Source organism: Haliotis cracherodii, unplaced genomic scaffold (genome assembly GCF_022045235.1).
Source record: "Haliotis cracherodii isolate W230 unplaced genomic scaffold, xgHalCrac1.p SCAF_11, whole genome shotgun sequence".
In the NCBI taxonomy this organism is placed as follows: domain Eukaryota; kingdom Metazoa; phylum Mollusca; class Gastropoda; order Lepetellida; family Haliotidae; genus Haliotis; species Haliotis cracherodii.
Window position 1 is genome coordinate 18,023,507 of NW_027266266.1, and position 26,877 is coordinate 18,050,383.

A 26,877-nucleotide genomic window follows, 5' to 3' on the forward strand; every position below is an offset into this window, starting at 1 on the left:
AGCAGTACTCAGTGAAGCGCTTGATACTAATTAAATGATGATTAAGAAGATTTGAATAAGGTTCTAGTCATAATTTAATATCATCTACTGACAAGATGTTAAAGAACATCTGATTCTTTCATATTACTGTAGTTAATCTGTCATGGCATGACAGAATAAGTGTAGTAATATGATAAAAACTGGGTGTTCTTTAACTTATTTTGAGTAGTTTATTTGAATCTAGGGTTACCCCTTAATTTTGTGCGTGAACATTTAGGGTTATGACAAGTACTTAAACATGACTTTCCTGCTTAACACTATTCAGCGTTAGAAATTTGCACTAGTCCTATAGTCCTTATACACCTTCGTGGTCTTGTGGTAGAGTGTACGCCCGGAGAGTGGAAGGTCAGGAGTTGATCCCCAGCTGCGTCATACCCAAAGACGTTAAAAGATGGTACTTGTTGTTACCCTGTCTGGCGCTTGGCATTAAGGGGCTAAATCGAGGTCTGGTCGGCTCGGAGTCAGTATACTGTGTCTGAGTGGGGTATTCATGTTAAACTGCGGCATGGTATTTCAGTGAGCTGGCACTATAAGTCGACATCAGTCCGGACTAGTACAAGCAGCCACTCAAACACGTGCATGCACGTCGCTATATAAGGGTAATAATCTTGGACGCGACGTTAAACCCAATTTCACCTCACCTCAACTGTAGTCCTTGCCAAACTTCATAAGGACCAGTAGAAATTTGCGCTTTTTACAGGATTTGCTATATGTTGTCATTAAAAGGACTGGTGGACTAAAACTGTTAGTTTCTATCGCTGCTGTTACACTCAATAATGTACCTCACGATCAAATCAAGTAGCAGTATATGCATTAAACAATTCCATAATTTCTGTACATTTTGTATCACAGTTTCATCTGCATTGTGCAATGTAGCCTTTTTGTATTTCTGCACAGATCCATTTTCTACAACAAGGGTGTTTGTGTTGGGTGCATGACAATATACATTGTTATTTCCAGCAGCATCGCACCTCTCTAGGTGATAACACAGTACTTGACGCCGGCTCTGTTTGTTTTCTTCTCTTTATGTGACATTTCGTCTTTGTGTTCACCCTGGAGATTGAATGATTACCCTGCCACTGAGGCGGAGGTGGCAAGGTGCACACAGCCCCACACGTCTTTGTCCTACTTGGTCTTACATCACTCAACTCACCTGAATCTCAGCTTTAAGTTAGCTGAGGATGGACTTGGAATGCATCTTCGTATATTGTCTGTCCTTTCGTTGGCCATGTAGCTGGTCGTTTCATTGTTTTTTTTGTCTTGTTTCAACTTTTGAAAGTTAATTATTTATTATGTGATCTTTTAGCATTCTACTTTGACTGTAAGAATAATAATAATAATTTGGGGCATCCACAGCACTCAGGACTCAGCTCACCTGAATCTCAGCTTAAGTTAGCTTTTAGAAGTGGAAATTGTGATCGTCATCTTCCATTGTCAGGGATAAGAATTTTCGATGCATCTGCTGAATTCAGCGGATTGGATTATGTCAAGCGTCACTTTTGTTATGCATGACATTACAATATACACATAAATCATACTGCCACCTAGATTCCCAGCTACGTGTCAGTGTTATTCTCATTCCATGATCTGATCGTCCTTTTGTTGGCCTGGTGTGCATACATCAGGGGCAGACCGCCTCCGTGGTCTAGGGGTAGAGCGTCCGCCCGGAGAGCGGAAGGTCCGGGGTTCGATCCCCGGCCGCGTCATACCAAAAGACGTTAAAAGATGGTACTTGTTGTTACCCTGTCTGGCGCTCGGCACCAAGGGGCTAAAACAAGGACTGGTCGGCTCGGAGTCAGTATACTGTGTCTGAGTGGGGTATTCATGTTAAACTGCGGCATGGTATCTCAGTGAGCTAGCACTATAAATCGGCATCAGTCCAGACTAGTACAAGCAGCCACACAAACACACACACGTACATGCACGTCGCTATATAAGTGGAATAATCTTGGACGCGACGTTAAACCCAATTCCACCACCACCACATCAGGGGTAAAAACTAACTTTTTTAAGTCCACTAGTCTTTACAATGTTAACCCATGCTTGCCGTAAAAGGCAACGAACCGGATCAGGTGGTCAGGCTCGCTGACTTGGTTGATACATATCTCTGATCCCAATTGCGTTGATCGATGCTCATGATGTCAATCACTGGATTGTCTGGTCCAGACTCGATTATTTTACAGACCGCCATCATATAACTGGAATATTGCTGAGTGTGGCATTAGACAACAAACAAACAATACAATGATAACATATAGTAAAACCCTTAAAAAGGGCAAATTTCAAATAGTCCTAATGATACCTTAACTATTGGCCAGTTTGGCAAGGACTACAGGACTAATGAGTGCCAATTCCTATTGCTGTTGACATACATATATGATACACAGCCCATCTGTTGCTCTGCCAGCCTTAAGAATTTGTGTTTTTTAAGACTAGTCCAGAAACTTTATTTCACCCAGGTCCTCAGAATTTGTTTGCATTTTATGACAGTTTCGTTCAGTTCCAATTTGTAGCATATTGAAGCATTACGAACTTGTTCGGAGTTACAGTCTTCTAATTCTAATTCAATAAGGAAAAAGATCATTGGATTTTTACTTGTCCCCAGCACAATTTAATTTCAGACTAAGTGTGAATTTCGCGGGCTTGTGTTTGCAGCGCTCGGCAACCCATTTTAATCATATTTAGACGTTTAGTCAGGTAGACCGAGTGTACACATGTAATGGAATTACAACACCCAAATTAAATCTTTTGGTAACTATTCAAAGAAATTAACACAACTTCCAAACAAATTGTCTAGCTCCTTGAGAGCCCAAAGTGCACACCTCATTTTGCGAAACGTTGTAACTGCCTTGGTGGAATGTCTCCCTATTTAACGGATAGTTGGGATACTTGTTGCGGTGTTGTTCATCCATGTATAGGTATGATAGGGACTTCTATAAGTGACTTGCCATGGCTTGGAGAAGCCCAATGGATACAGATGTTGCAGATGCACATTGTTTGCACTCAAGATATTTCTTGTTCTAGTTTCCTGGTAATAATCACATTATGTGGAGCATTTCATGACTCCTGGTTTGAGTGCCGGGCTGCATAAGCTAGTCTGTTGAAGGGCTCACGATATGGAACTGAGCTAAACCACAGGCACCTATAGGGATGTTGTACTGGGCCCAATGACCCTTTGTTGGTGCCTATTGGGATGTCAACAGTAAGGGACACATCTGGTTTGTTTGGCTTTTTGAGTTGCAGCTGCAGTCAGAAATATTTCAGCTAATTCAAAATAGTCATGTCTTTTAAATCAATGAAATTTTCAGATTTTATATTTCTTCTAATTTTCATTATTATTTTTTATCTGCAGTGGTAGAAAGTAACAGTTTTAGTCGACTACTCCTTATAATGATAACATATAGCAAAACCATAAGAATGGCAAATTTCTACTGGTCCCAACATGCCCAATGATACCTTAACTATTGGGCAATTTGGCAAGGACTACAGGACTAGTGCCAATTTCTAACGCTGATCTGCAGTTTCTCTAAACCAACATTAAAAAGTCTTTCCTTGGCCATTCGTTTCTTGTCAACATACATATACCACCAGTGTATTAGTCATCACAAGAGCCTCAGAAAGAGGAAATGTAATGAATACCATTGACTGAACTGCATATAATGTTACTCAGGGGTAAAACTATCTCAAATGGCTATCCAGCATCACACAATATTGAGCATCTGCAGCTCTGATCATCGTTTATCCTTTGATACTAGATCCTGTGTAGATGAAGGCTTCAGCTCTCGATGATGGTAAACCTGTAATTCGACTAACACGACTTGACATGGGTTCAGAATTACAAAAATCTTGAGCAAGACATTTGTTTTTTTAAATCAGTGTCATATGGATTCAACATGTTCTGAGGTTTAGAATAATATTTGGCCCATGAAGTTAATTTTACAGTTCATTTCAGCAGTTTGATTTGTACAGCAACAGTGATAGAAATAAACATTTTTAGTCCACTAGTGCTTATACATGATAACATATAGTACAAACCCTTAAAAATGGCAAATTTCACTTTGCTCTCATGATACCTTAACTATTGGGCAGTTTGGCAAGGACTATAGGACCAGTGCTAATTTCTATTGCTAAGCAAACAAAAAAAGATCAATGAGCTAACATACAATTAAGAAAATACAGTTAATAACTTCTGCTCAGTGTGCAAACAAGCATAGAAGGTTATTGAATAATTTAGTCATGTAAAATGTTGGGACATCTGCTAATCGGCAGTATCGTTTACAATGGCCTGTCAGTATTAAATCACATCTAGTTGTTATCAACAATGATTTTTTAGCTCACCTGAATCTAATGTGATTCCTCTTGAGCTTTGGGGTGGTTGGCTAGCCCAGTGGCTCATCACAGGGTTTGAGTTACGAGGCTGAAGAATACATTGGTCAATAAAAAATACTTTGTGTGTGTACAGCTACGTATTCCTGTGGGTTTATCATGTTAATCAAGTTAATCTTTAGATTACTGAAATATTAATTGACAACATGATTGATCGATCATGATTTTTAATCTGAAAACGTTAATACATACAAATCTCATGCTACATCCACACTTAATAATTAATTTGTCCTTTTTAGAAAAAAAGAATTAAATTGTGACAAATTTAAATTATGATTCTCTGAAATTGTTTTTTTATATTCCATAAATGAAGGCCCAGGAAGCATGTTTGATGAGTATGGATAAGGAGAACTGACCATTATGGTACCATGGGTACTAAGCCATTGTAAATTGATAGCGTATGATGACTGGTTAACATTTAAATTTAATGGTTGTTGTTTTAAGATTCTCCCTGATAGATGGAAATATCTCCTTGATACTAAATACTCAACATGCTCAATATCCCTGACACCTTCTGACAATGTATCACATGGGTGTGTATATAAATGTTGCAAATGTCCAAAAAGTCAGGTGAGCTTCAGAGCCATTTACTTCTTTTGTTTATGTGGATTGTCAGCTGATCTTTTTTCTATTAACAGGGAACTCTGCAGCAATGGATTGTAAAGACTGAAACCATCTGCCAGCCGTGTCCATTACTACCCACACCGTGTTATCTGTCATCGAATTTCATTATTCTGAGGACTACTCAGAATTCAGAAGTATGCTGTTGGACATGTGTAGCATTGTCACAAGTGAATGAGTCTTGAAAGGAACCTGTTGCCACCGATTTTGTGATATTACCAGAAAGCTTTAATCCGTGAAATCCTTATTTGAAAACTTTATTTTCAATCTGTGATTTAGGTAGGTTGAATCGAAAGCCATTTTTATCTTGTTTATTGGTTTTGTTGCCGTAATGAGAAGAAAACTATTTTATGGAGTTGTGTTCTGTTTGGCAGCAGTGTATCTTCTGTACTATGCTCTCCCATGTGATAACGGACCCAAAATGTTCATGGTTCCGAAGGAACCAACCAAGTTCATGTATGACAACAAACACAATGCCATTCCTTACGACGAAAACATGGACATCATATTCATCGGTGGCATGCCAAGAAGTGGGACTACTTTAATGCGGGCGCTTTTAGACGCTCATCCCGAGGTGCGATGTGGTGAGGAGACACGGGTGGTCCCTCGGATTCTCGGCATGAGAACCCAGTGGGAGAAGTCTCCGACGGAGAAGAAACGGTTAGCCAATGCGGGAATCACTGGAGATGTTCTAGACTCTGCTGTGCGTGCTTTCATTCTGGAAATCATTGCCAAACATGGCGAAGCCGCCCCCCACTTGTGCAACAAGGATCCCTTCACATTAAAATCTGCCATATACCTTAGTCAGTTGTTCCCCTACTCCAAATACATCCTGATGGTCCGTGACGGGAGAGCTGTCGTACATTCGATCATCACACGCAAAGTCACCATATCTGGCTTTGATTTGAAGAGTTACAGGAAGTGTCTGCAGAAGTGGAACCAGGCCGTTGAGTCGATGTATGGTCAGTGTTTGAGAGTAGGGCCATATCGCTGTATGCCTGTGTACTATGAACAACTTGTGCTACATCCCGAACTGTGGATGCGGCGGATCCTCAACTTCCTGGAGCTCCCCTGGAATCAGTCGGTGCTGCATCACGAGGACTATGTCGGCAAGCCAGGAGGAATCTCATTATCAAAGTAAGTACAAACTGACCACACTATCATAATGAGCTTGTCGGCTCTTTGTTGTATTTATTCCTGAACCAGTGCTTCGAAATTAAACATGAGTATCCTAGTCATAATGGGGTTGTGGTGCAGCGTTTGCTTGTCTCGCAGAAGGCCCGGGTACGATTCCCCACATTGGTACAATGTGTGAAGCCCATTTCTGGTGTTTCGAACCATTATATTGTTGGAATATTGCTAAAAGCAGGGTAAGACCAGGCTCACTCCTGGGTGTTAAGACACTTGCAGCAAAGTGTTCTCTCTAAGATACAGGCCATGAATTCCAGATATATCAAAAGAACAAAAATAGGACTTCAGTGAAGTTATTGCTTCAAATTGCAGTTGATGGTGTTTCTATTTTGCCCCTATTTGTGTTTGTTGATGAGTAGCTAATTGTTAAAGATGGTATTGAATGGGCTACTAAGTATACATGTACTGGTATCGTAGTCATATTGACCTGTCAGATGACTTATAAGCTCCAGGGGTAGAATAGGTCTTCAGCAACCCATGCTTGCAGTAAAAGGCGACTCATAATGCTTGTCGTAAGAGGCGACTAACGGGATCGGGTGGTCAGACTCGCTGACTTGGTTGATGCACGTCATCGTATCCCAATTGCGTGGATGAATAGGTCTTCAGCAACCCATACTTAACGTAAAAATTGACTATGCTTGTCGTAAAAGTTGGTTGATGCAAGTCAGATTATTTACAGATCGCCGTCATATAGCTGTCATATTGCTGAGTGCGGCGTTAAACAACAAACAAACAATATAAGTTCCACCCCAAGAGAGTGTGGTAGTTCCTACACAGATGCAACAATGAGTTCATGAAAACAAACCATTATTGTAATTTAGGTTAGGTGATGGAACCAGGGTGTCCTCCATGAAGAGTGAATGCTTTAACTATGAGTGTAACCTACTGCCCAGGGCCCTGTTCTTCTTGGCAATCTGAAATCTTTACCTAGACTTGATAATCGTAGCACTTAGTTCCTCTGTTGAATGGGGCCCTAGAGTACGATTAAGAATCTCTTGATCTGAATGAGATCTTTTGGAGAGATAAAAATAGAAGTAATTTGTTGACCGATATAAAAAGACATGGTATTTGAAGCATGTCACATTGTTAGTAATCAGTTATGATATGAATATTATTCATAATCAATGCATGAAAGAATTTGAATTGACACAAAATGTTTCTGTTTCAAAAGTGCAACAACGTTGACACCTTGGGTCTTCCGTTAACCAATGTCTCCAGTGCTGTGTCTTATAGATTTCTGCCTTTCAAAAATATTGACTTTCTTTTTGGAAAAATATAAAGAGTGTAAAAGAATTACTTTTTGAGGAAGTGAAGGGATGAAAAGAACAAGCTTTCAGGTGAAAATCACACTTTAATCTGACACATGAATTTCGGAAAATATTTTCTCACACAATAACCAATATTTGATTTTGAAAAAATCAGGTTAGAGTTTAGACTTTCTTTGTGGCATGTGGAATTCTGGTGCAGTCATGTTGGTCAAGTGGTAATAAACTAACAAGGGCATGTTGGAATCCCCAGTATTTGATCCCCTGTCTGTTTAGTGTGAAGGGCAGACCTAAATAGCCCCAGCTATGTGTAAAGATGGCTAAGTCGCTGTCAACAGCGTCTCCAAACATCAAAACACGAGCAGACTTTGCTTCCCAAACTGTTTGTGCATGGTTGGCCCAGCTTATGATTGCTGTACAAGCAATTGGCTTTTATCTTGTTTATTGGCAATTATTATTTTCATAGTGATACACTGTGTTGATGAAGGGTCATAGCTTACCAAGTTGATGACTCAGGGACGAGAGGTTGCTGCCTTTTTGTTTTGCTGGTTAGGTCATATGAAGCATTCCGTGGGAAATAAATTATGTTTTAGGTCTTACTACATTAATTAGTACATTTTCATCCTACAAACCTCATTATCAAAGACCCTTCCCCACATCATCTTATTGCCTTGAAGTATCTTCAAATATAATTTTGTTCTCTTCTTTCTTTACTTGATGAAAAACATCATATTCATAGTCATACCAATAGCCTCACTCCCAGTCTCTGAACCATATGATTTTCCCTTTCGCCCAGCCCTTACTGCAAGGTTTGGTTGGTTTGTTTGTTGTTTAACGTCGCACTCAGCAATATTCCAGCTGTATGATGGCGGTCTGTAAATAATTGAGTCTGGACCAGACAATCCAGTGATCGACATCATGAGCATAGATCCACGCAATTGGCCTCGATGACATGCATAAACCAAGACCACCTGACCACCTGATCCTGTTAGTCTCCTCTTTCGACAAGCAGAGTAGCCTTTTACAGCAAGCATTGGTTGCTGAAGACCTATTCTACCCCGGAATCTTCACGGGTCCTTTACTGTAATGCTAGTCTAGATTTTCCCCAGGTTTCTGTTCTCCCATCTCATTTTGGGGCTCCTTTTCAATTTATATTGAGTTACCATGTGTTTGTTTCTGTCAAAATTATATATTTTGAGAGTTAGTCTATCCCACCAAATATTCATGCTTCATGTGAATCACAACTATCTATTTTAATGTACACAGATGCATTGAAAAATTTGTTTAAATATATATAAATGCCTTCCACTTCAAACATTGTCAAATTCAAATAAAAATTGGATGAAAATCTAAAAAATTAATTTATTGTGGAAATTAATTTTTTTAGTAGAGCAAGGTGGTGACGTGGACCTACATCATTGTAGATGTAGCTATCTTGACACAGACACAAGCCTGTCCATTATGAACTTGAGAGTTGAAAGTTCAGGTAGTTTTCACTGAGGAAGCATGTCACATAAGATAATAAGCTGAAATTAATTGTGGACTTGTCAGATTTGTTTCTTAATAAGAAATGGCTACCCCTAAAACTGCCACCTAAACACTTGACACTAGAAAGATATATGGTTGCAAATTTCGGCTTCAATGTACTTATTTGGATGACTGAATTTGACTTCCAAGGGTCAGGTTTCGTTGCAAATTGTCCCAAGATGAATGATGATTTTATTTTGTCATGTTTGTGATGAGACTGACATGACTGAATAAGATGTTAAATGAACGAGTTGTTTGATCAAATGAAACGCTTTTGGGAATATTTGGATTTTGCTACCTGAGAAATGAACATACCACCACAGCAGTACTAACATTTTTAGTCCACTTGTCCTTATAATGATGACATAACCCTTAAAAACAAAACCCTTAAACATTTCTACCAGTCCTTTAGCTACCTTAACTATTGTGCACTTTGGCAAGGACTACAGGACTAATGCCAATTTATGATGCTGCCATCATGGCTACCTGAGCAGAAATTAGTAGCATACAATTTATAATGATAGTTTGTGAATGAGGGCATTGAAATTGGAATATGTTGTTTATGAATTTAATTTTTTTTCTTTTATGGAATTTTGATAATTATATTTTTGACACATGTTTGAGTGATGTTATCATAACAAAAGCCTAATCCAGCTGTCGCTTTCCCAACTGTGATTATCCACAGCAGGAACACATGTTAAGTGGGAAGCACATGGTGCTGAAGTAACACATGGAGATAACAAACTCTTCGTGCCTGATGAAATGTGTTCATTCTACACTGTATGTGTAGTTATGCACTCTTGACAAATTAGCCACCATTTAGATTTCCCCACTATTCAAATATATATATATATATATCAGTCACTGGCTAGATACAGAACTGTATAAATACCATGTACTTTGTGGATGTAATTTGTTATAGCAATCTTGCAATTTGCTATAGCAATGTTAGGCTTGCAACGATTTGTTACTGTTAGTAACCATTTGGTTTGTGTGGTGTGTGTGTGGTTTTTGAGTGTGAAAGAGCTGAAATATTTGTTAGTTTGTATATATTTTTCCTATTATACACAACTGTTATAAACAGGTGCTGAATTATATTCTGTATTTTTTGGACACTTATCTGCTAGCAAAGGCCCATTATTTTCATCACTCTAAACAAAATTAAATGATGAATTTTAGATAATATGTTTATGGTAAAGGAGTCAAGACTTGTGTAAAGTTCAGTAGGACCGTTAGTACCCGGTACATGCTCTTAGTCGTGCACCATGACCGTGGAATATATTTATTTTATGAATTTTTTTTATCTAGAAACTCATACAAAAGTAAGTCTAGCCAGCTCAAGCTAGCTCTATTCCACAATCAGCATAGGGATTTTTTAAATATTTTTAAAGTCAAGAAGGATATTGTGTAATATAAGATTTCAGAGACTAAATGTAAGTCTACCATGTTCTTTGTAACCACCTCTGTGGTCTAGTGGATAGGGCAATCCTGTCCAGAAAGCAGCTCCGTCATTAATGGGATCCAACAAGAATTAAGGTCGGATCAGAGTCAGTTCACTGTGTCTGAGTGAGGTATCCATGTTACACTGTGGCATGGTATTTCAGTGGACTAGCACTATGTAAACGGCATTAGTCCAGACTAGTATAAGCAGCCAAGCACACATGTGCATGCACATTGCTGCATTAGTGCAGTAATTAGGAACGCAAAGTAAAGCCCCATTTTACCTCACCTCGTTCTTTATGACCATGTTCTACCGTAGCTGAGGAAAAATTAACTATTGCATCATGCTGATGACATCCGCAGTAGATTTAATAGCTGCTTTCTTTTTGTAAAGTTATTAAGTCACTTGAAAGAAGAGCTCTAAATACTCCTCTAAAAGATGATTGAAGAGCTATTTGTTAGTCTTTAAGGGAAATGAAAACAAGTACAGATGTGGGATTGCATTTTCTAATTATGACAGGGGAACACTAGAAGGCTTTATCTTGGAGGAGGGTTCCTGGAGATAAGGAAGAGACCTTATGAACCATGAATCACACACATAAGGTCACAGGGGGCACGGGTGGCCCAGTCGTCTAAGGCGCCGCGATTCGCTGTGCAGAGTTGCGTCCCTTGGGCACGCCAGAAACCTATGATTGTGGGTTCGAATCCCGGTTCGCCCCGATGATGTTTCTAGGTTTGTCAGCACCATACCCGTGCTCGTGGGTTTCACCGAAGTGGTAAACGTCTGAGACCTGCATCACTTCGGGCTTTCCTCCCACATTAAGCTGACATGCCGCGATATAACTGTGATACTGTTAAAAGCGGCGTTAAACCCAACTCACTCACTCACTCACTCACTCACTCACTCACTCACTCATAAGGCCACAATAAATTATGTTTTAGATTTCCATTTAATATAGGGGCGGTCGGGTAGCCTAGTGGTTAAAGCCTTCGCTCGTCACGCCGAAGACCCGGGTTTGATTCCCGACATGGGTACAATGTGTGAAGCCCATTTCTGGTGTCCCCCGCTGTGATATTGCTGGAATAATGCTAAAAGCGGCGTAAAACCATACTCACTCACTCCATTCAATATCTTTTTAAATGCATTTGGTTTTTGTATTTTGCTCTGTTCAATGCATCAATGTACATAAATTGTCAACCGATGGGATATGTATGAAGCATGAATGTTTGATAAGAATGTATATAACATGTATAACATGTCAGAGTTTCAGAGCCTGGATTGCTCACCGGTCATAAGCTGATAAAATTTCAATCTTACAAATGATTTGTTTAAGTAGTCAGACTTTTAATCGATAGAAATGCAAAACAAGGCGTCACATGTTTCATAATTTAGGTAAATAGTAAGGGTTAGATGTCCTACTTAGTATCGATTTAATACAACAATGCACAGCCACAGCGGTAGAAACTAACAGTTTTAGTCCACTTATATAAGTCCTTATAATAACATATAGCAAAAACCTTAAAAATGGCAAATTTCTACTGGTCCTTATGATACCTTAACTATTGGGCAGTTTGGCAAGGACTACAGGACCAGTGCCAATTTCTACCGCTGCAGCCATCAAAATTGTAATTGAAGACCTGAGAAGTGTGTGTCTTTGCATCATACTCTCTGTATCATAAGGAAACGCTGTCAGGAGCCTCAGTGACTAAGTCAAGCACTTTTCTTGTCGCGATGTTGATTAGGCTAGCCAGATCATATGTATTCATCCAATCATGAACGGTACTGCTTTGGTTTGTTATTATGGTTTATCTGCCAGTTTTGTTGATTTGAGAGCACATGGCATTAGCATGCGTTTGTTTCGTTTCATGGACTTTTTGACATTTGCCATTGACTATTACATTTCTTGGGTCCAAGTCATTGAACTATAGTCCTGCTCTTTGTGTTAAAATCACTGCATGTTCTTTAGTGTTGTGTGCCTTTATTTTTTTCCATGTAATATGCAAAATTGTTAACTTATTTTATATATACAGTGCCAGTATCTAAAATGTATGCGACATGGTCTACTTCTGGAAACACTCAGCATTTAAAGCTGTAGGTTCTTAAATGTATATTAAGTGCAACATATCAATCATTCTATAAGTAATGGTGTCCCAATAATATCATAGATAAGAAAAAATATTAGATGTCATATTTGTATTTAAAGTATAACTAGCAAACACGACATCGCTTACTCATCTTTCTGGTATCCCTGATTAACAATTTTTATTCTATTTTGTCAATAAGTACGGCATATGTTTTGTTTTGTTTTGGTTTGTTGTTTGATGCCGCACTAAGCAATATTCCAGCTATATGATGGCTCGGTGTAAATAATTGAGTCTGGACCAGACAATCCAGTGATTGACATCATGAGCATCGATCCACGCAATTGGGAATCGATGACATGCATCAACCTAGTCAGCAAGCCTGACCACCGGAACCCGTTCGTTGCCTTTTATGACAAGCATAGTCGCCTTTCACCGCAAGCATGGGCTGCTTGGGCACCGAGTTACATACAAAATAATTGTTGAGTGATCCAGCAGAAAAGTGTTTACTTTAAATGTCACACTAGACACAGTTTTAGATGTAATAATTATCATAATTGCAAATTTGACATGAGTCACCAAATATGATAAAATTGATATTAAATGAATACCAGCCCAGGCCCCAAGATTGCAAATCGCTGTCTTGGTTGCAGACTTCACTTAATAGGATATTTCTTCAAGTAATTTAGAAACAAGGCAACATAATACACTGTGGTTTACTTCATCTGTAGATGCTTGGGGATGATATTATGCAGTGGTCTAAACTAAACAAGAGATACCTTAATGTACAAGTGAACGATTTAGGGGGTCCCAGGATTCAAATTATGCTGCAGCAGCAATTCTCCAGGAGCCCAGGGCCCCCTGTATTTTGAACACTGCTTTGATGTAGGACAGAGTCTTTGGCAGCGAGGTAGGTGGGATGAAAAGCTTGTAATTAATTTACCAAGGCTTAGTATAGTTTGCTGCAAAGTTATTCGTGGAATAACATGACTCTTTATTCATGGTATCCGCCATATTTGCCATAATTCTTGGACATAGTTTCAGGTGGAGGTAGCTAAAAATGCTCAATATATTTGTTTTTGTGACCTCAAGTGCATTTTTGCATTTTGATTTTTTACCTGATCTGATTTCTTTAGCTTCAGTTTTTTTGCACATTAGTTTGGTTTGTCTGCATATTGGACATCTGTTCTGTAAACACTGGATATGTGAAGATGAAATTGTGTGTATATGAATTATGATCACAGCATTTGTGTCTGTGTCACATACCCTTAGAACTCCAATGCACAATAATTGCTATAAATGTGGTCTATGCCGATTTTAGTCGGTCTTTGACGGTTAAAAAGGTACATGACCATTATATATGACAGTTATTTTCTTGTTCTACTATTATTGCACAAAAATAAGAGACATATTACCAGTAGCCCACATCAAACTTAACAGCCAGCCATATAACTAATCAGCGGTAGAAACAGTTTCAGTCTACTAGTCCTTATAATGATAGCATATAGCAAAACCATTAAAAATGTCCAAATTCTACTAGTCCTTAAGATACCTTTACTATTGGGCAGTTTGGCAAGGACTATAGGACTAGTGCCAATTTCTAACCCTGCTAATATTGATGTGTCCATCATCAAATGGAGTTATTGGCCTATACATGCTATAGTCCATAGTCAATGCCAAGATTTTTTAAGATTTGATTTACCAATCAGCTGACTGAATTTTTAAATATTTTTAAAAAGCAGTGTGTTTTTAATTGTGTTGACCAGAAATAAGTAAATTATTGAAAAAAGATCTTGTGTACTGTCACTATCAATATAAATAAATTAATTAATTAAATTACTATGATTAAAACCTTCAATTGTTTGATAAAAACAATGACTGACTGACAGAGAAGCTCGACAGATCTGTGTTTATGAAGGGAGGGAGATAGCTCATAACTTGTTTCTTTCCCCATTTCTTTCTCCAAATTTTCTTCACTTTTGTTACCTTTCGTTGCCCAAAAGTTAAGGTATTTCATAAGGACTTAGTCAGCGTTCCCGTTTACCCGTAATTACCAGTTTTTTACCGTTAAAATAAGGCTTGAACCGGTAATACATGTGACAGTCCCTGTGGACCGGCAAATAAAGTACCTTATAAATCTTTGTTGTTGAACAAAGCATCGGTGTTATTCAAGTCTGCTTGTCTGTTACCATCACGGTTTCCCCGTGTCTATTTCTAGGTTAAATATCCATTTGTAGTGACGTCTTGAAATGTATATATAAAAAAAAGAAGAGAAAATTGTAACTGAAGTTTGTGTGAATGGCTTATAGATCTAACTAAGTTACTTTAGAGATGACATCTTTGCACTGAACATGATGTTGAAAGAATTAAAACCAAATAATTTCCATACTTTTTTATATTTGTTGAAAGTTGGCAAAAATTATAGGGGACTGGTAATTTTTAGAGATGCCAGTCCAAAAGGGCTGGCAGTTTCAAAAGCCAGCGGGGACACTGCTTAGTACCTTAGACATTTGCCATATTTAAGGGTTTTGCTATATGTTATTGTTTTCATGAGAAGGACTAGTGGACTAAAACTTTCTATCGCTGTTAACAGTAGACAAATGGATTATTCCAAGTAGATCACTGAAAGAGGTTAACACTGCACATCACAAAAAGCATTCTCGTAAGAAACAGATCTTTATCTCCTATTTGTTATCTTTGTCTGTCAAGATCTGACAAGCACTCCCTAGGAGGTCATGTCAGGTAAACTTTCCAATTAACCAATCAATGTGGAGGTTTCAAAATTCTTGGCACAATCCAAGGAAGCATTTGGAGCAGCATATCTGACATCTCTCTCTCAAAAACGAACATAGACGGAGGGTTCCAAATGGTAAATGATAATTACCCCCATAACCTTTTGTTTAGCAGTGTTTCATTTCCCCAAAAACAAATGCTATTTAATGACGTGAGAGCAATTCCAAGTTCTAGGGTTGATGAATAATAATATGAAAGTCACTCCCTGAAAATAAATCAGGTCTTCCATTCCAAGTATTCTGTCCTCTTTTCAGAACAGAGAAATCCACGGACCAAGTGATCAAGCCGGTTAACGTTGAAGCACTGACCAAATGGGTGGGCAGTATTCCGGATGACGTTGTACATGATATGGCCTCGGTGGCCCCAATGCTAAAAACTCTAGGCTACGATCCAGAAGCCAACCCACCGGACTACGGAAAGCCAGACCCTGAAGTTTCTGACAACACGCTACATTTACAACAGAATAAAGATCTGTGGCAAAAACGTGAAAAGGACATCTTTGACAAATTGGAAGAAAGCAAAGGCAAAGAGCCTCAAAATAGACATTCATCCAACTTGACTGTGCACTGATCACATGGGTACTTTATGGCATTATGAATGTGTTAATGATTATGAATACTGTCTCAAAGATCATCCTTTTACAGTCAATTTCTGTATAAACTTTGCAGCATACGAAAATTAAGCCTGAACGTCAAGGGGTCCTTGTCGTTATCCAAATGTTAAATGTTACACAGTTAGGGGGTCCCACAATGCAAATGCTACTGGAGCAAACACAAGGACCCCAGGACGCCCTTAGTTTTGAACATAGTATTTGTATTAATCTGGATAATGTAAGACACACTGAACCACTGATTTCCAATGTCATCTGGGCTTAAATGATCAGCATTGGCATGTGGGAACCATTGATATTGTCGTTCATTATTCTAAAGGGTTATCTTCTGTGACAGAAACTGGGCTGTGTTATACTGTTCATAGGTCATCCATATTAATTTGTGTGTTGTCATCCCCATGCTATGCTAGGAATCGGTGTGGGCAGGGGAGAAAAAATATAGAATATAGAATTTAAGAATCTGACTTTGATTGAGAATGCAACAAAGTTATCTGTTTTGTAAGATGGGCGTAAAAATATTTCCACAGTTAAAAACAAGTTACAAATCTTTGTCAGTTTCCAAAAGTGTCTGTGTTCAGTAACTCACAGTACCCTTACCTTGCTCTATTCTATGTGTAAAGATAGCTGTATTGCTGTTGAAATTTTAATTTTTTTAAATTTAAAAAAAAAAAAAAGCTGGAGCAAAAGACAGTATGACCTGATTAAATAATATGAGCATTTCAAGGAGACCTTTTCATTGCCCTAATGTTGAACATTTAAGGTTTAAGGGGTCTGAAGATTTGGCCTACCGCAACATTTGGCCTACCGCAACATAAGACCCAAGGATTCCTAATTTCAAACACAGCGATAGAATACAAACTGTAATAAAAAGAAACCATTTTTTGATGTTTGCATTATCACCTGTTGGATTTTAATTGTTAGCACAGGTGGGGTTGATATTGGTTGTTCTATACAGAATGCACTCATTCAAATATTGATAATGTTTTGATGTGATGCAACTCTTAAAAACTGATGAATCTCAACTGCTAAGAATAGCATGTTAAGAGCCTGTATTCCTGTGAGTCTTTACATTATAACAATGTGCACAGTCTTAAGAACAGCTGTTTGATATTTCAGTAGAAATAGTAGTAAATGAAGCAGTCATCATTTGACAAGTGAACTGATCTAAAAAGTAAAATTATATTCTGATAATTGTGGAACATGCATTCTCACACTAATATAGTTACAACACATATCCCGGTAACCAAAGTTTACAAAGAGATGACTGAGAAACATTTGATTGTAATTTTTCAGCCTTGTCTTGAGTCGACTGGAAGGACAAGATGAGATATGGGTGCTTTTTGGCTCAATAAAGACAAAAGGGGAGCTTTGGGAAACCATTGAAAGAGTGTCAGGAAACTAGGGCTGGGACGAGTCCAATTTTACTACCCGGATACCCACCCCCCTATTACCCAACCCTACCTGGGTACCCGCTGTTGGTGTCAAGAGATAGGTACAAAATGTCCGATTGGGAATAGTTTGACAGTAGCCCTGGCAGAATGTATTTAGATACACGTACACAACGATGTGGTCATGCATACACTGAAGTTAACTGAAGTTTTAGCTTTGTTCAAACATACATAAGTCAGAAGGAACGTGTTCATAGTCATGAACAAATGCGAACATTAGAGACTTAAAATTTTCATGTCACAATGTAGTTATATTGTGAATTTTTGTCATGAAACAATATATCATGTGACTAACCACGGATCGGGGTAGTCCTGTGGGTACCCAGGTCCTACACAGTACCTACCTGACCCGAGTACCCGAGTTACCCGTCCCAGCCCTACAGGAAACGTCTTGGAAATGTTCAAGCGACTGATATAAAGCAGTTTGTCTTGTCAATCTTAGTCATACATCATTGACAAGTTGTGGCAACAGTGAATAAAAAAGGCCAATTTTTCTTTGGGATGAAATTTGACCTTGAGCAAGAAGTGACCTCAAAATGAAATTTTCACCAACTGTCTGGAGAGTTTTCCACAAACAATTAGCTTGGGTTACAATCTCATTGAAATCAGATCTTAGTTTTCGCTACTGCTAAACAAAGATCTGAGGACATCCCATTATGGGTCACGTCAGAACGACTTTTCGCAAATTTTGACCAACCAGTGAAATGACTGACAAGAAATCGACATTGGCCAATCATAAGGCAGCTTTCTCGAGCTTTCCGACACTAGTTTCAAACTGGCGACTACTCTTCAAAACATATTTTGACGTTTTCTCGATTAAAAAATTTAAAACTAATAAGAACATTCTGGAATGGCTTATAGATGGCATAGATTGTATGGATATAATCATCAAACCTGTAACTGTCGTTCGGAATGCCCCGTGTTAAATATATCGTGGCTGCATGATTAGAAAACACATTCCGACTGTCACTTTCATGATCTGGTAAGTGACGCTCTGATTTGTTGGATGAAAGGTCATTCTGACGTGACCCCTAATGGGATGTCCTCAGATCTTTGTTAAGCAGTAGCGAGAACTAAGATCTGATTTTAATGAGATTGCTTGGGTCAAGGATTTGAGTTAAAACAGATCAAAACACTCTCCCTAAAAGTATAGTGGCCCTTTTTAAATAAGATTAACTTGTTTCTTCAAGTGGACCAAAAAGAACCCTTATTAAAACCATGTCTAAAAAGGATGAGGTAGCATTAAGAATTTAGTATATGGGTTAACATAAGAATTTAAAGGTTTAAGAACATTTTGGGAGGAAATTTGGCCATTCAGTCATGTCTATCAGAAACAGTTTTTGACTGATAATTTTCTGTTTTATTGAGATATAAAGGCTATTGGGTATCAGCAGAAAGGGCATAAAAAGAGCTTTCATTTGATGTCTCATGCCTATGTGTCACAACATCAAAGACAGTTATTTTATGTGGATTACAAATGGTGGCCAAGTTCGTGAAAAAATGGCAACCTCAGTTTTCTTAATCAGTGATGTTTTTTGATGGTTTTTAACCTTGTTGCCAAGATTCTACCCAAAAGTATATTTCCTTTACATTAGCCATTATACTAATTTGCTAATATTTGAAGATGAGCAAGTCTTTGATCCAGGCTGAGATCATATGAGATGTAGATAAAACATTCATGTTGGATCATTGACATGCTCATGCTTAGATTTTCACTTGAAGTTTGAAAAATGTACCTTTCCCACTCATTTTACCCATTTCAACATATCTGATAGTTTTCAAACCAATATTTCAAAGTTTATCCACAACTTTAAAGTTTGACATTTCCGTGGACCAAATTGGGCCCTCATCCTTCCTTGTTCTTCATCTCTTTCAGGTTTCCCTGATTCTACCTTCTAATCTATTCTGGATTCCCTCAGCGTCATGTATTATCATGATATAAAGAGTTTATATCCTGTTAGTGTTTTGCTTGTTAGACCAGAAGGCATCTATGGAAATGAATGCAGTTGTTACGCTTTTCTCATATATACCTCAACCTGTTGTTGAAATACGGAATTCCATTACTGAAATTTCTTATTGATATTTCATGTTAAAAGCACCATGTGGAGTGTAAACAAGTTTTTTTCAGGATGTTTTGTGTTAACTCCTAAAATGGCTGAACAGTATGCAGCTAGTTTTATACGAAGGTCTTAATGTATTTTGACACTGTTGAATTCATTAACATGAAGATTATAAAGATCTTATTTTCAAAATGAGACTGCATGCATACTTTTTTAGTAATGTAATTTTATCAACATTGACGATTTCTGGCCAGTAACAATGTTAACTATAGAAATGTCATGTCATTTTGAAATGATATATTTTATTGTCATGTAGAAATTAAGTAAATTATTAGAACCATTTATTAATTCATCCTTTAGGTGATAAAAATGTTGTCTGGACACAATTAGTGCATGTACAATTGGTACTGTCGACCTTTATTATCCAGTGTATCATCTTTATCCAGTGTATCATCTTTATCCAGTGTATTAGAAATAGCCTTGTCCCATTTGCCATAACATTGGTAAAACTCCCACCTGCCTTGGAATTGTTAAAAATCATAACCTCTACCTCAACATTTTTAAATATGATAATCCCTGCCTCGACATTTTTAAAAATCGTAATCTCCTGCGTTAACATTTTTAAAATTGGTAACCCCTGGGTTAACATTTTTAGATATCGTAACCCCTGCCTTGACATTATGAAAAATAGTAACCCCTGCCTTGACATTTTTAAAAATCATAATAACCCCTGCCTCTACATTTAAAAAAAAATCGTAAACCCTTCCTAGACATTATTAAAAAACATAACCCCTGCCTCGACATTTTTAAGAATCATCACCCCTGCCTCGACATTTTTAAAACAATGGTAACCCCTTCCTAGACATTTTTAAAAATCATAACCCCTTCCTAGACATTTTTAAAACAATCGTAACCCCTGCCTCAAATTTTTAAAACATTCGTAACCCCTGCCTAGACATTTTAAAAAAAAATACGTAACCCCTGGGTAGAAGTATTAAAAAAACATTAATTGAATACATTGTACTTGAATATGATGTGGAAGAAGCAACAATTAAAAATATTTAAATTTAGGGTTAAGTTTAGGTTTAGGGTTAGAATTTGTAATCACCAGTCTCTTATACAACTAGGAACTTGTGGAATTATAAGCACTTCCTTCACTTGTCTTTATACTGAGGAAAACATTTTATGGCTGTTTATAACAGCATTTGGGTTTATGTTAATCTATCAAAAGTCTAGTTCAGAGGCCACAATTTTTAATGTAGATCTATGCTGTACTTTTGTGGAGAAAAGTAATTCTTTTTTTATTGTTCATTTCAAGCTCTTGTCTGAGATAATTTATGTATTAAGTCAATGATAAGAGGGATGACGGTGTCACTTCCTGAACAAAGCTGTCAAATAGGTCAAGGTACCTATCCTTATAGACTGGAGATATCATACACTGGATCACCGAGGATGGTAACCTATCATTATAGACTGGAGATATCATACACTGGATCACAGAGAATGGTAACCACACGGGGCAGACCACCTCTCAACTCTAGCGTGGCTCATTTTGTGTCCTTGTGTCCTGATGGTGGAGATAATTGCCTACATTATAAACCACTGATTACCCTCTGTGATGTGTCAATTACTGCCGTGATATACGAGGGATATTGATCACTGTGGTGTTATACCCCTTTCAGTCAGTCTCTTGATCTTTCATCTGTAGCAGTTTGGTTAAAACTGTCTTGTGCATGCTGTAGATACAGGTTTGAAACCAGGGGTACAATGTGTGAAACCAATAGTAGATTTGTTATTGTAGGATAACATTCTAAGGGACAAAACCCCTTTCACAAGCAGGATTTCTTTCATAATCAGACATTTATTTTGGTGTTTTCAGAGGGCAATAATCTGCTCCAGGTCAATAAAAATGTTAAAAATTTCAAAATTTGTGTTAAGACATTTGCAATTAAGTTTGGCCAAAATAATAAAGCATGCATGAAGGAAAATATTCAAAGAACTATCAGTTAATCTGGAGATTTGGAGAACACCACTGTCTTGAGTAATGTTGTACACACTCAGCGACGGCTGACAGTATATCTCAGGGAATAGGCTTGGCGTTTCCACTACTCTCCCTATGAGTGAGTGAGTATGGTTTTACACCGCTTTTAGCAATATTCCAGCAATATCATGGCGGGGGACACCAGAAATGGGCTTCACACATTGTACCCATGTCGGGAATCGAACCTCTCCCTATGATAGAAACACATAGGTAAAATATCAGAACTTGAATTTACACTCACACAAAGGATGCTTAAAACTGGGTGAAATTGCTACTGGTGAGTGGGCTTGTGCTAGTTTCTACCTGGGATGTGTATGACACCACTTAAGCTTCAAATTTATGAAAAGGGCTTGCAAGTGACATTTTGCCACATTCTTACATTTGTTGTTTACATTTGTCTCCACAGGTTTTACAAATACCAGCATGTTTATCATGTAATCCTCTGTAGGGATACAGTGATAGAGTAGATGCCCCCAAATGGATCAGGGCTCCATTTCTTGAAGCAATCTTGGCATTATGTCTTTCAAAAGTCTATGTAAGAGTATCAGAGTTACGATCATTGGACCACGATCGTTTTGTTTAAGTGGACCTGGTGATCTGGGTCAGAGATGTGGTTGTTGGTGATGAATGCTCCAGATATGAAGGCCTGGAATAATACTTGGTTAAAACAAAACAAAACATTTCTTTATCTCAGCTTCTGATTATCCCTAGGGTTGAGGACAACAGAACCCATCTTCCCATGGCAAGGGAGCTACTAGTAACTGACTATAAAAGTCTAGTTTCCACCCTAGACTGGAATTATGGAGTTATATTTTGGCTGGTGTAACGAGTCTATGCATAGACCAATCAAAATCACTTAATGAAATCAGTCGATTGCAGAATTTTAAAAGCATGTGTACACTGACAACTTAGAGTCAACAGATATTTTCCAAATCTTTTCATGTTTTTAATCAAGTTGTTCACGTGTTTTAATGCACTTCGTGAAGTAAGACCCATTTTACTACAATACAGATCTGGATTATCAATCAGATCGTCTTGACTGGGTGCCACCATTATATTTGAAGCAAATGCAAATTCTATGAGAGGTGGAATCTGATTGGTCAAAAGGAGGGACATAGAAGGGCCATAACTCATAAAAGCCACTGGTGGCAATAAGATGGAACCCAGAAATTCCACCCTAGTTCAGCAAGGGTGGAAACTGGACTTTTACAGTCAGTTAACTCCCTTCCAGGGAAGATTACAGAACCCCATTCTTACATTCTCCAATCAAGGAGGGGGCACGGGTGGCCCAGTCGTCTAAGGCGCCGCGATTCGCCGTGCAGAGTTGCGTCCCTTAGGCACGCCGGAAACCTATGATTGTGGGTTCGAATCCCGGTTCGCCCCGATTATGTTTCTAGGTTTGTCAGCACCATACCCGTGCTCTTGGGTTTCACCGAAGTGGTAAACGTCTGAAACCTACATGACTTCGGGCTTTCCTCCCATATTAAGCTGACACGCCGTGATATGACTGGAATACTGTTAAAAGCGGCGTTAAATTCACTCACTCACTCACTCCAATCAAGGAATTCTGTGACTTGATAAACCTGCTGAAGTTACTGTTGGTGAATGAAGGTTGATCTTTGACAGATTAGATACCAGGGCTAGATAATGGTGTGAAAGTGGGAAAATCATACATATATTTATTTTGATGTGTATAAAATATTTTCTGGTGTGTGGGTAGTTATGAGTTGAATCAAATAACACAACTATTGATAATGGTTTCATGTCAACTCCATTTAATGTTCATTGTTTTCTTGAATTTGTCCCCTTGGATTGTCATGGTATGCCAAAAGCTTACTTCTATCGTTACTTCTGTAGTTTCCGAAATCCTTTAACATGTTAGACATGTTGAATCATCATACAGTATTGAAGACTTGAAGGCGTATTACATATGTTTTCTTGTGATGGAAATATCCTGAAAATACGTCCTGCTTCTCAGGAAATGATAAGGTGTTGGTTATACTTAAAATAAGATCAATCATTATCATGATACAGACTGCATTTCTTAGATTAGGTTCAAAAGCAAGTTATTCACAGTGATATCTGGAATATGTTGTCATGTTGTATTCATAGACAATTTATGTCATAAGTGCAAATGTTATCATATCGAAATTTGCCAAGTCAGCACAAAATATATCTCCATCAGTATAACTAAGTAAAAAAATCAAGTAAAAAAATGCATACCCTGCAGTTTTGTGCCGACTTGAAACATTTTCGTAAAACCTTCATGAGATTACTAATCTCTTAGATAAGCTGTGATGGCTTGGAGGTTAATACAAAAGCATGAGATTATCAAGGCCTGTCTTTTTTTCTGTCTTATATTTCCTCATGAACATTAACAAAATTTGAATTAAAAAAGCATTCTGGATGATATTCACTTCTAAACAGAAATGTTGTGTAGATGATTAATAATTTCTGTTCACCATCTGTCTCACTTTTGCCATTGTTGGCAATGTTGTGAAAATAAAATATTGTACATCCCAGAAATTGCTTTGCCAAAGGAATGTTTGTTACCATAAGAATAATAACATGACATGGGATTATTGTCCTAATAAACAGACTCATTTTCTTTTCTTGATAAGGGGGGAAGGGTGGCCCAGTCGTCTAAGGCGCCACGATTCGCTATGCAGAGTTGCATCCCTTGGGCACGCCAGAAACCTATGATTGTGGGTTCAAATCCCGGTTCACCCCAATTATGTTTCTAGGTTTGTCAGCACAATACCCGTGCTCATGGGTTTCACCGAAGTGGGAAACGTCTTAGACCTGCATCACTTTGGGCTTTCCTCCTACATTAAGCTGACACGCCGTGATATAACTGGAATACTGTTAAAAGCGGCGTTAAACCCAACTCACTCACTCACTCACTCTTTTCTTGATGGCTAAAGATTTAACATAGAACATTTGGCTCACTGATTGTAGTTGGTGAGGAAAAGCACTGGTTTTTTTAGAATGTTAAATAGGAAATGCTGCATTGATCAATACTCTACAGGTTTGTATACTCGACCTTCCTTCGTTACCCTCAATACATATTGCTGCTTTGTAGCTATTTTCATCCAACAACTCAAGACACAGCCTGGTACCAGCGACAAGGAAACCAGGGAGTGCTGAGACCAAAAAACGCTCTGATTATTTTGCGAAAACAGACATATTTCACGTGCAACATTTGTCATGGACTTGTGGCCATGTGCTCTACATATAGCTTCTATATCCGGCAACTAGAGAGTTAACATACATTCTCACAGAGTAGGGCTCCTTTCAGGCAACTAGAGAGTTAACATTGAATTTACATGGAGTATGGCTCCTTTCTGGCAACTAGAGAGTTAACATTGAATTTACACGCAGTAGGGCTCCTTTCAGGCAACTAGGGAGTTAACATTAAATTCACACGGAGTAGGGCTCCTTTCAGGCAACTAGGGAGTTAACATTAAATTCACACGGAGTAGGGCTCCTTTCAGGCAACTAGAGAGTTAACATTAAATTCACACGGATTTGGGCTCCCTTCCAGCAACTAGAGAGTTAACCTAAAATTCACACAGAGTAGGGCTCCTTGCAGGCAACTAGAGAGTTAACATTAAATTCACACGGAGTAGGGCTCCTTTCAGGCAACTAGGGAATAAAATTCAGACTAGTGCTTCTTTGACCTCTGTGAGTTATAACGGCCTTGTTTCTTTAGCTGACAGTAAATAGACACACATAACTACTACATCATAAGGTGGTCATATGTATTTACGAGTGATGGATGAACATGTTGTATACAAATTCTGTGAAGTAAGCGACCAGGAAATATAGAAGACAAAATTTAGCTGGGCCAGCACTCCCCTTGAAGTATTTCTCCCATTAGATTGCACCAAAACACCAAAATCAAATATGTGTCCATTATTGGCTATATCATACTTAGCATAGTTTAGTATTCCTGGCAGGATTACTCACATTTAACTTTTATTCCATGGACCAACTGTTGACACTTGTAAAAAAAGCAATTGACATCAAATCATTTTTTAAAAATCAATCAGTATTTTAACAAGTAATCAATTCCAGGATACATGAAGATTTTGGTGTCTGATGCTTGTTACTGTATATTGTACTTGTTCAAGCTGTTGTTATAGCTCAGCGATTCCAGTTGCAGGTTTGAAAGTTGTCTGTTTAATGGAATGACTGTTTGTGTTTGATTGTGAGGATATTTATAATTGTGAATACATGTATTCATGTTTTAATGCAAAAGTTGTAATTTTTGGTTCTTAACTGCTGTGTATAAAATATGGTGAAAACTGTTTTTACATACGATCTTTTTGCTTGTCTTTTGATGATGAAAGAGACCCTACCTCATCGTACAATTGTGTAGGCATCACAAATGTATGAGACCCGTGAAGATTCCGAGGTAGAATAGGTCTTCAACAACCCATGTTTGTCGTAAAAGGCGACTTACGGGATCGGGTGGTCAGGCTCGCTGACTTGGTTGATGCATGTCAACGATCCCAGTGGCATGGATCGATGCTCATGATATTAATCACTGGATTGTCTGGTCCAGACTTGATTATTTACAGACCGCCGCCATATAGCTGGAATATTGCTGAGTGCGAGGTTAAACAACAAACAAACAAATGTATGATATTTGAATGTTTTATTTTGGACAACAGGAGAAGCTATCTGGTTTCCTAGATAGCTCAATATCATGATATCAATCGCTGGATTGTCTGGTCCAGACTTGATTGTTTACAGACCTCTATCATATAGCTGGAATATTGCTGAGTGCGGCATTAAACAACAAACAAACAAACATTGTGTCATGATAAGTCAGTAAGTAGCTGTGTAAATGAATAATAAGTTCATTTATAATGCACCAAATTCCAATCACCTAATGAATGCTCATAGGGATACTATGTTATTACCCTGGTCAATGGATCAGTGTGCATTCAATTTTCTTTCTCAGCTCCCTGGGGATTATACAACCTAAGGGGCTAGGCGGTTAATAGTCACAGTACCATCTCAATTTACTATGTATAGCTGACCGCCTCCGTGGTCTAGTGGTAGAGCGTCCGCCCGGAGAGCGGAAGGTCCGGGGTTCAATCCAAGGCCGTCCGTGTCATACCTAAACACGTTACTTGTTGTTACCCTGTCTGGCGCTCGGCATTAAGAGGCTAAAATAAGGACTGGTCGGCTCGGAGTCAGTATACTGTGTCTGAGTGGGGTATTCATGTTAAACTGTGGCAAGGTATCTCAGTGAGCTAGCACTGAAATCGGCATCAGTCCGGGCTAGCACTAACACACACACACATACACACACACACACACACACACACACACACACACACACACACACACACGTGCCTGCACG

At 38.3% G+C, this 26,877-nt stretch overlaps 1 protein-coding gene across 1 annotated transcript in view; it reads left to right on the forward strand.

Moving 5' to 3' along the window:
• The window catches only part of LOC139456280 (protein-tyrosine sulfotransferase 1-like), a 60,479-nt gene extending 34,697 nt beyond the window's left edge, over positions 1-25,782 (forward strand). The window contains exons 2-3 of the mRNA XM_071237904.1: positions 5,064-6,183; positions 15,599-25,782. Coding sequence (XP_071094005.1) covers positions 5,378-6,183; positions 15,599-15,914 — 1,122 coding nt within the window. The 5' untranslated portion in view covers positions 5,064-5,377 and the 3' untranslated portion in view covers positions 15,915-25,782. The remainder of the gene's footprint in view (positions 1-5,063; positions 6,184-15,598) is intronic.
• The last annotated feature ends 1,095 nt before the right edge of the window (positions 25,783-26,877 follow it).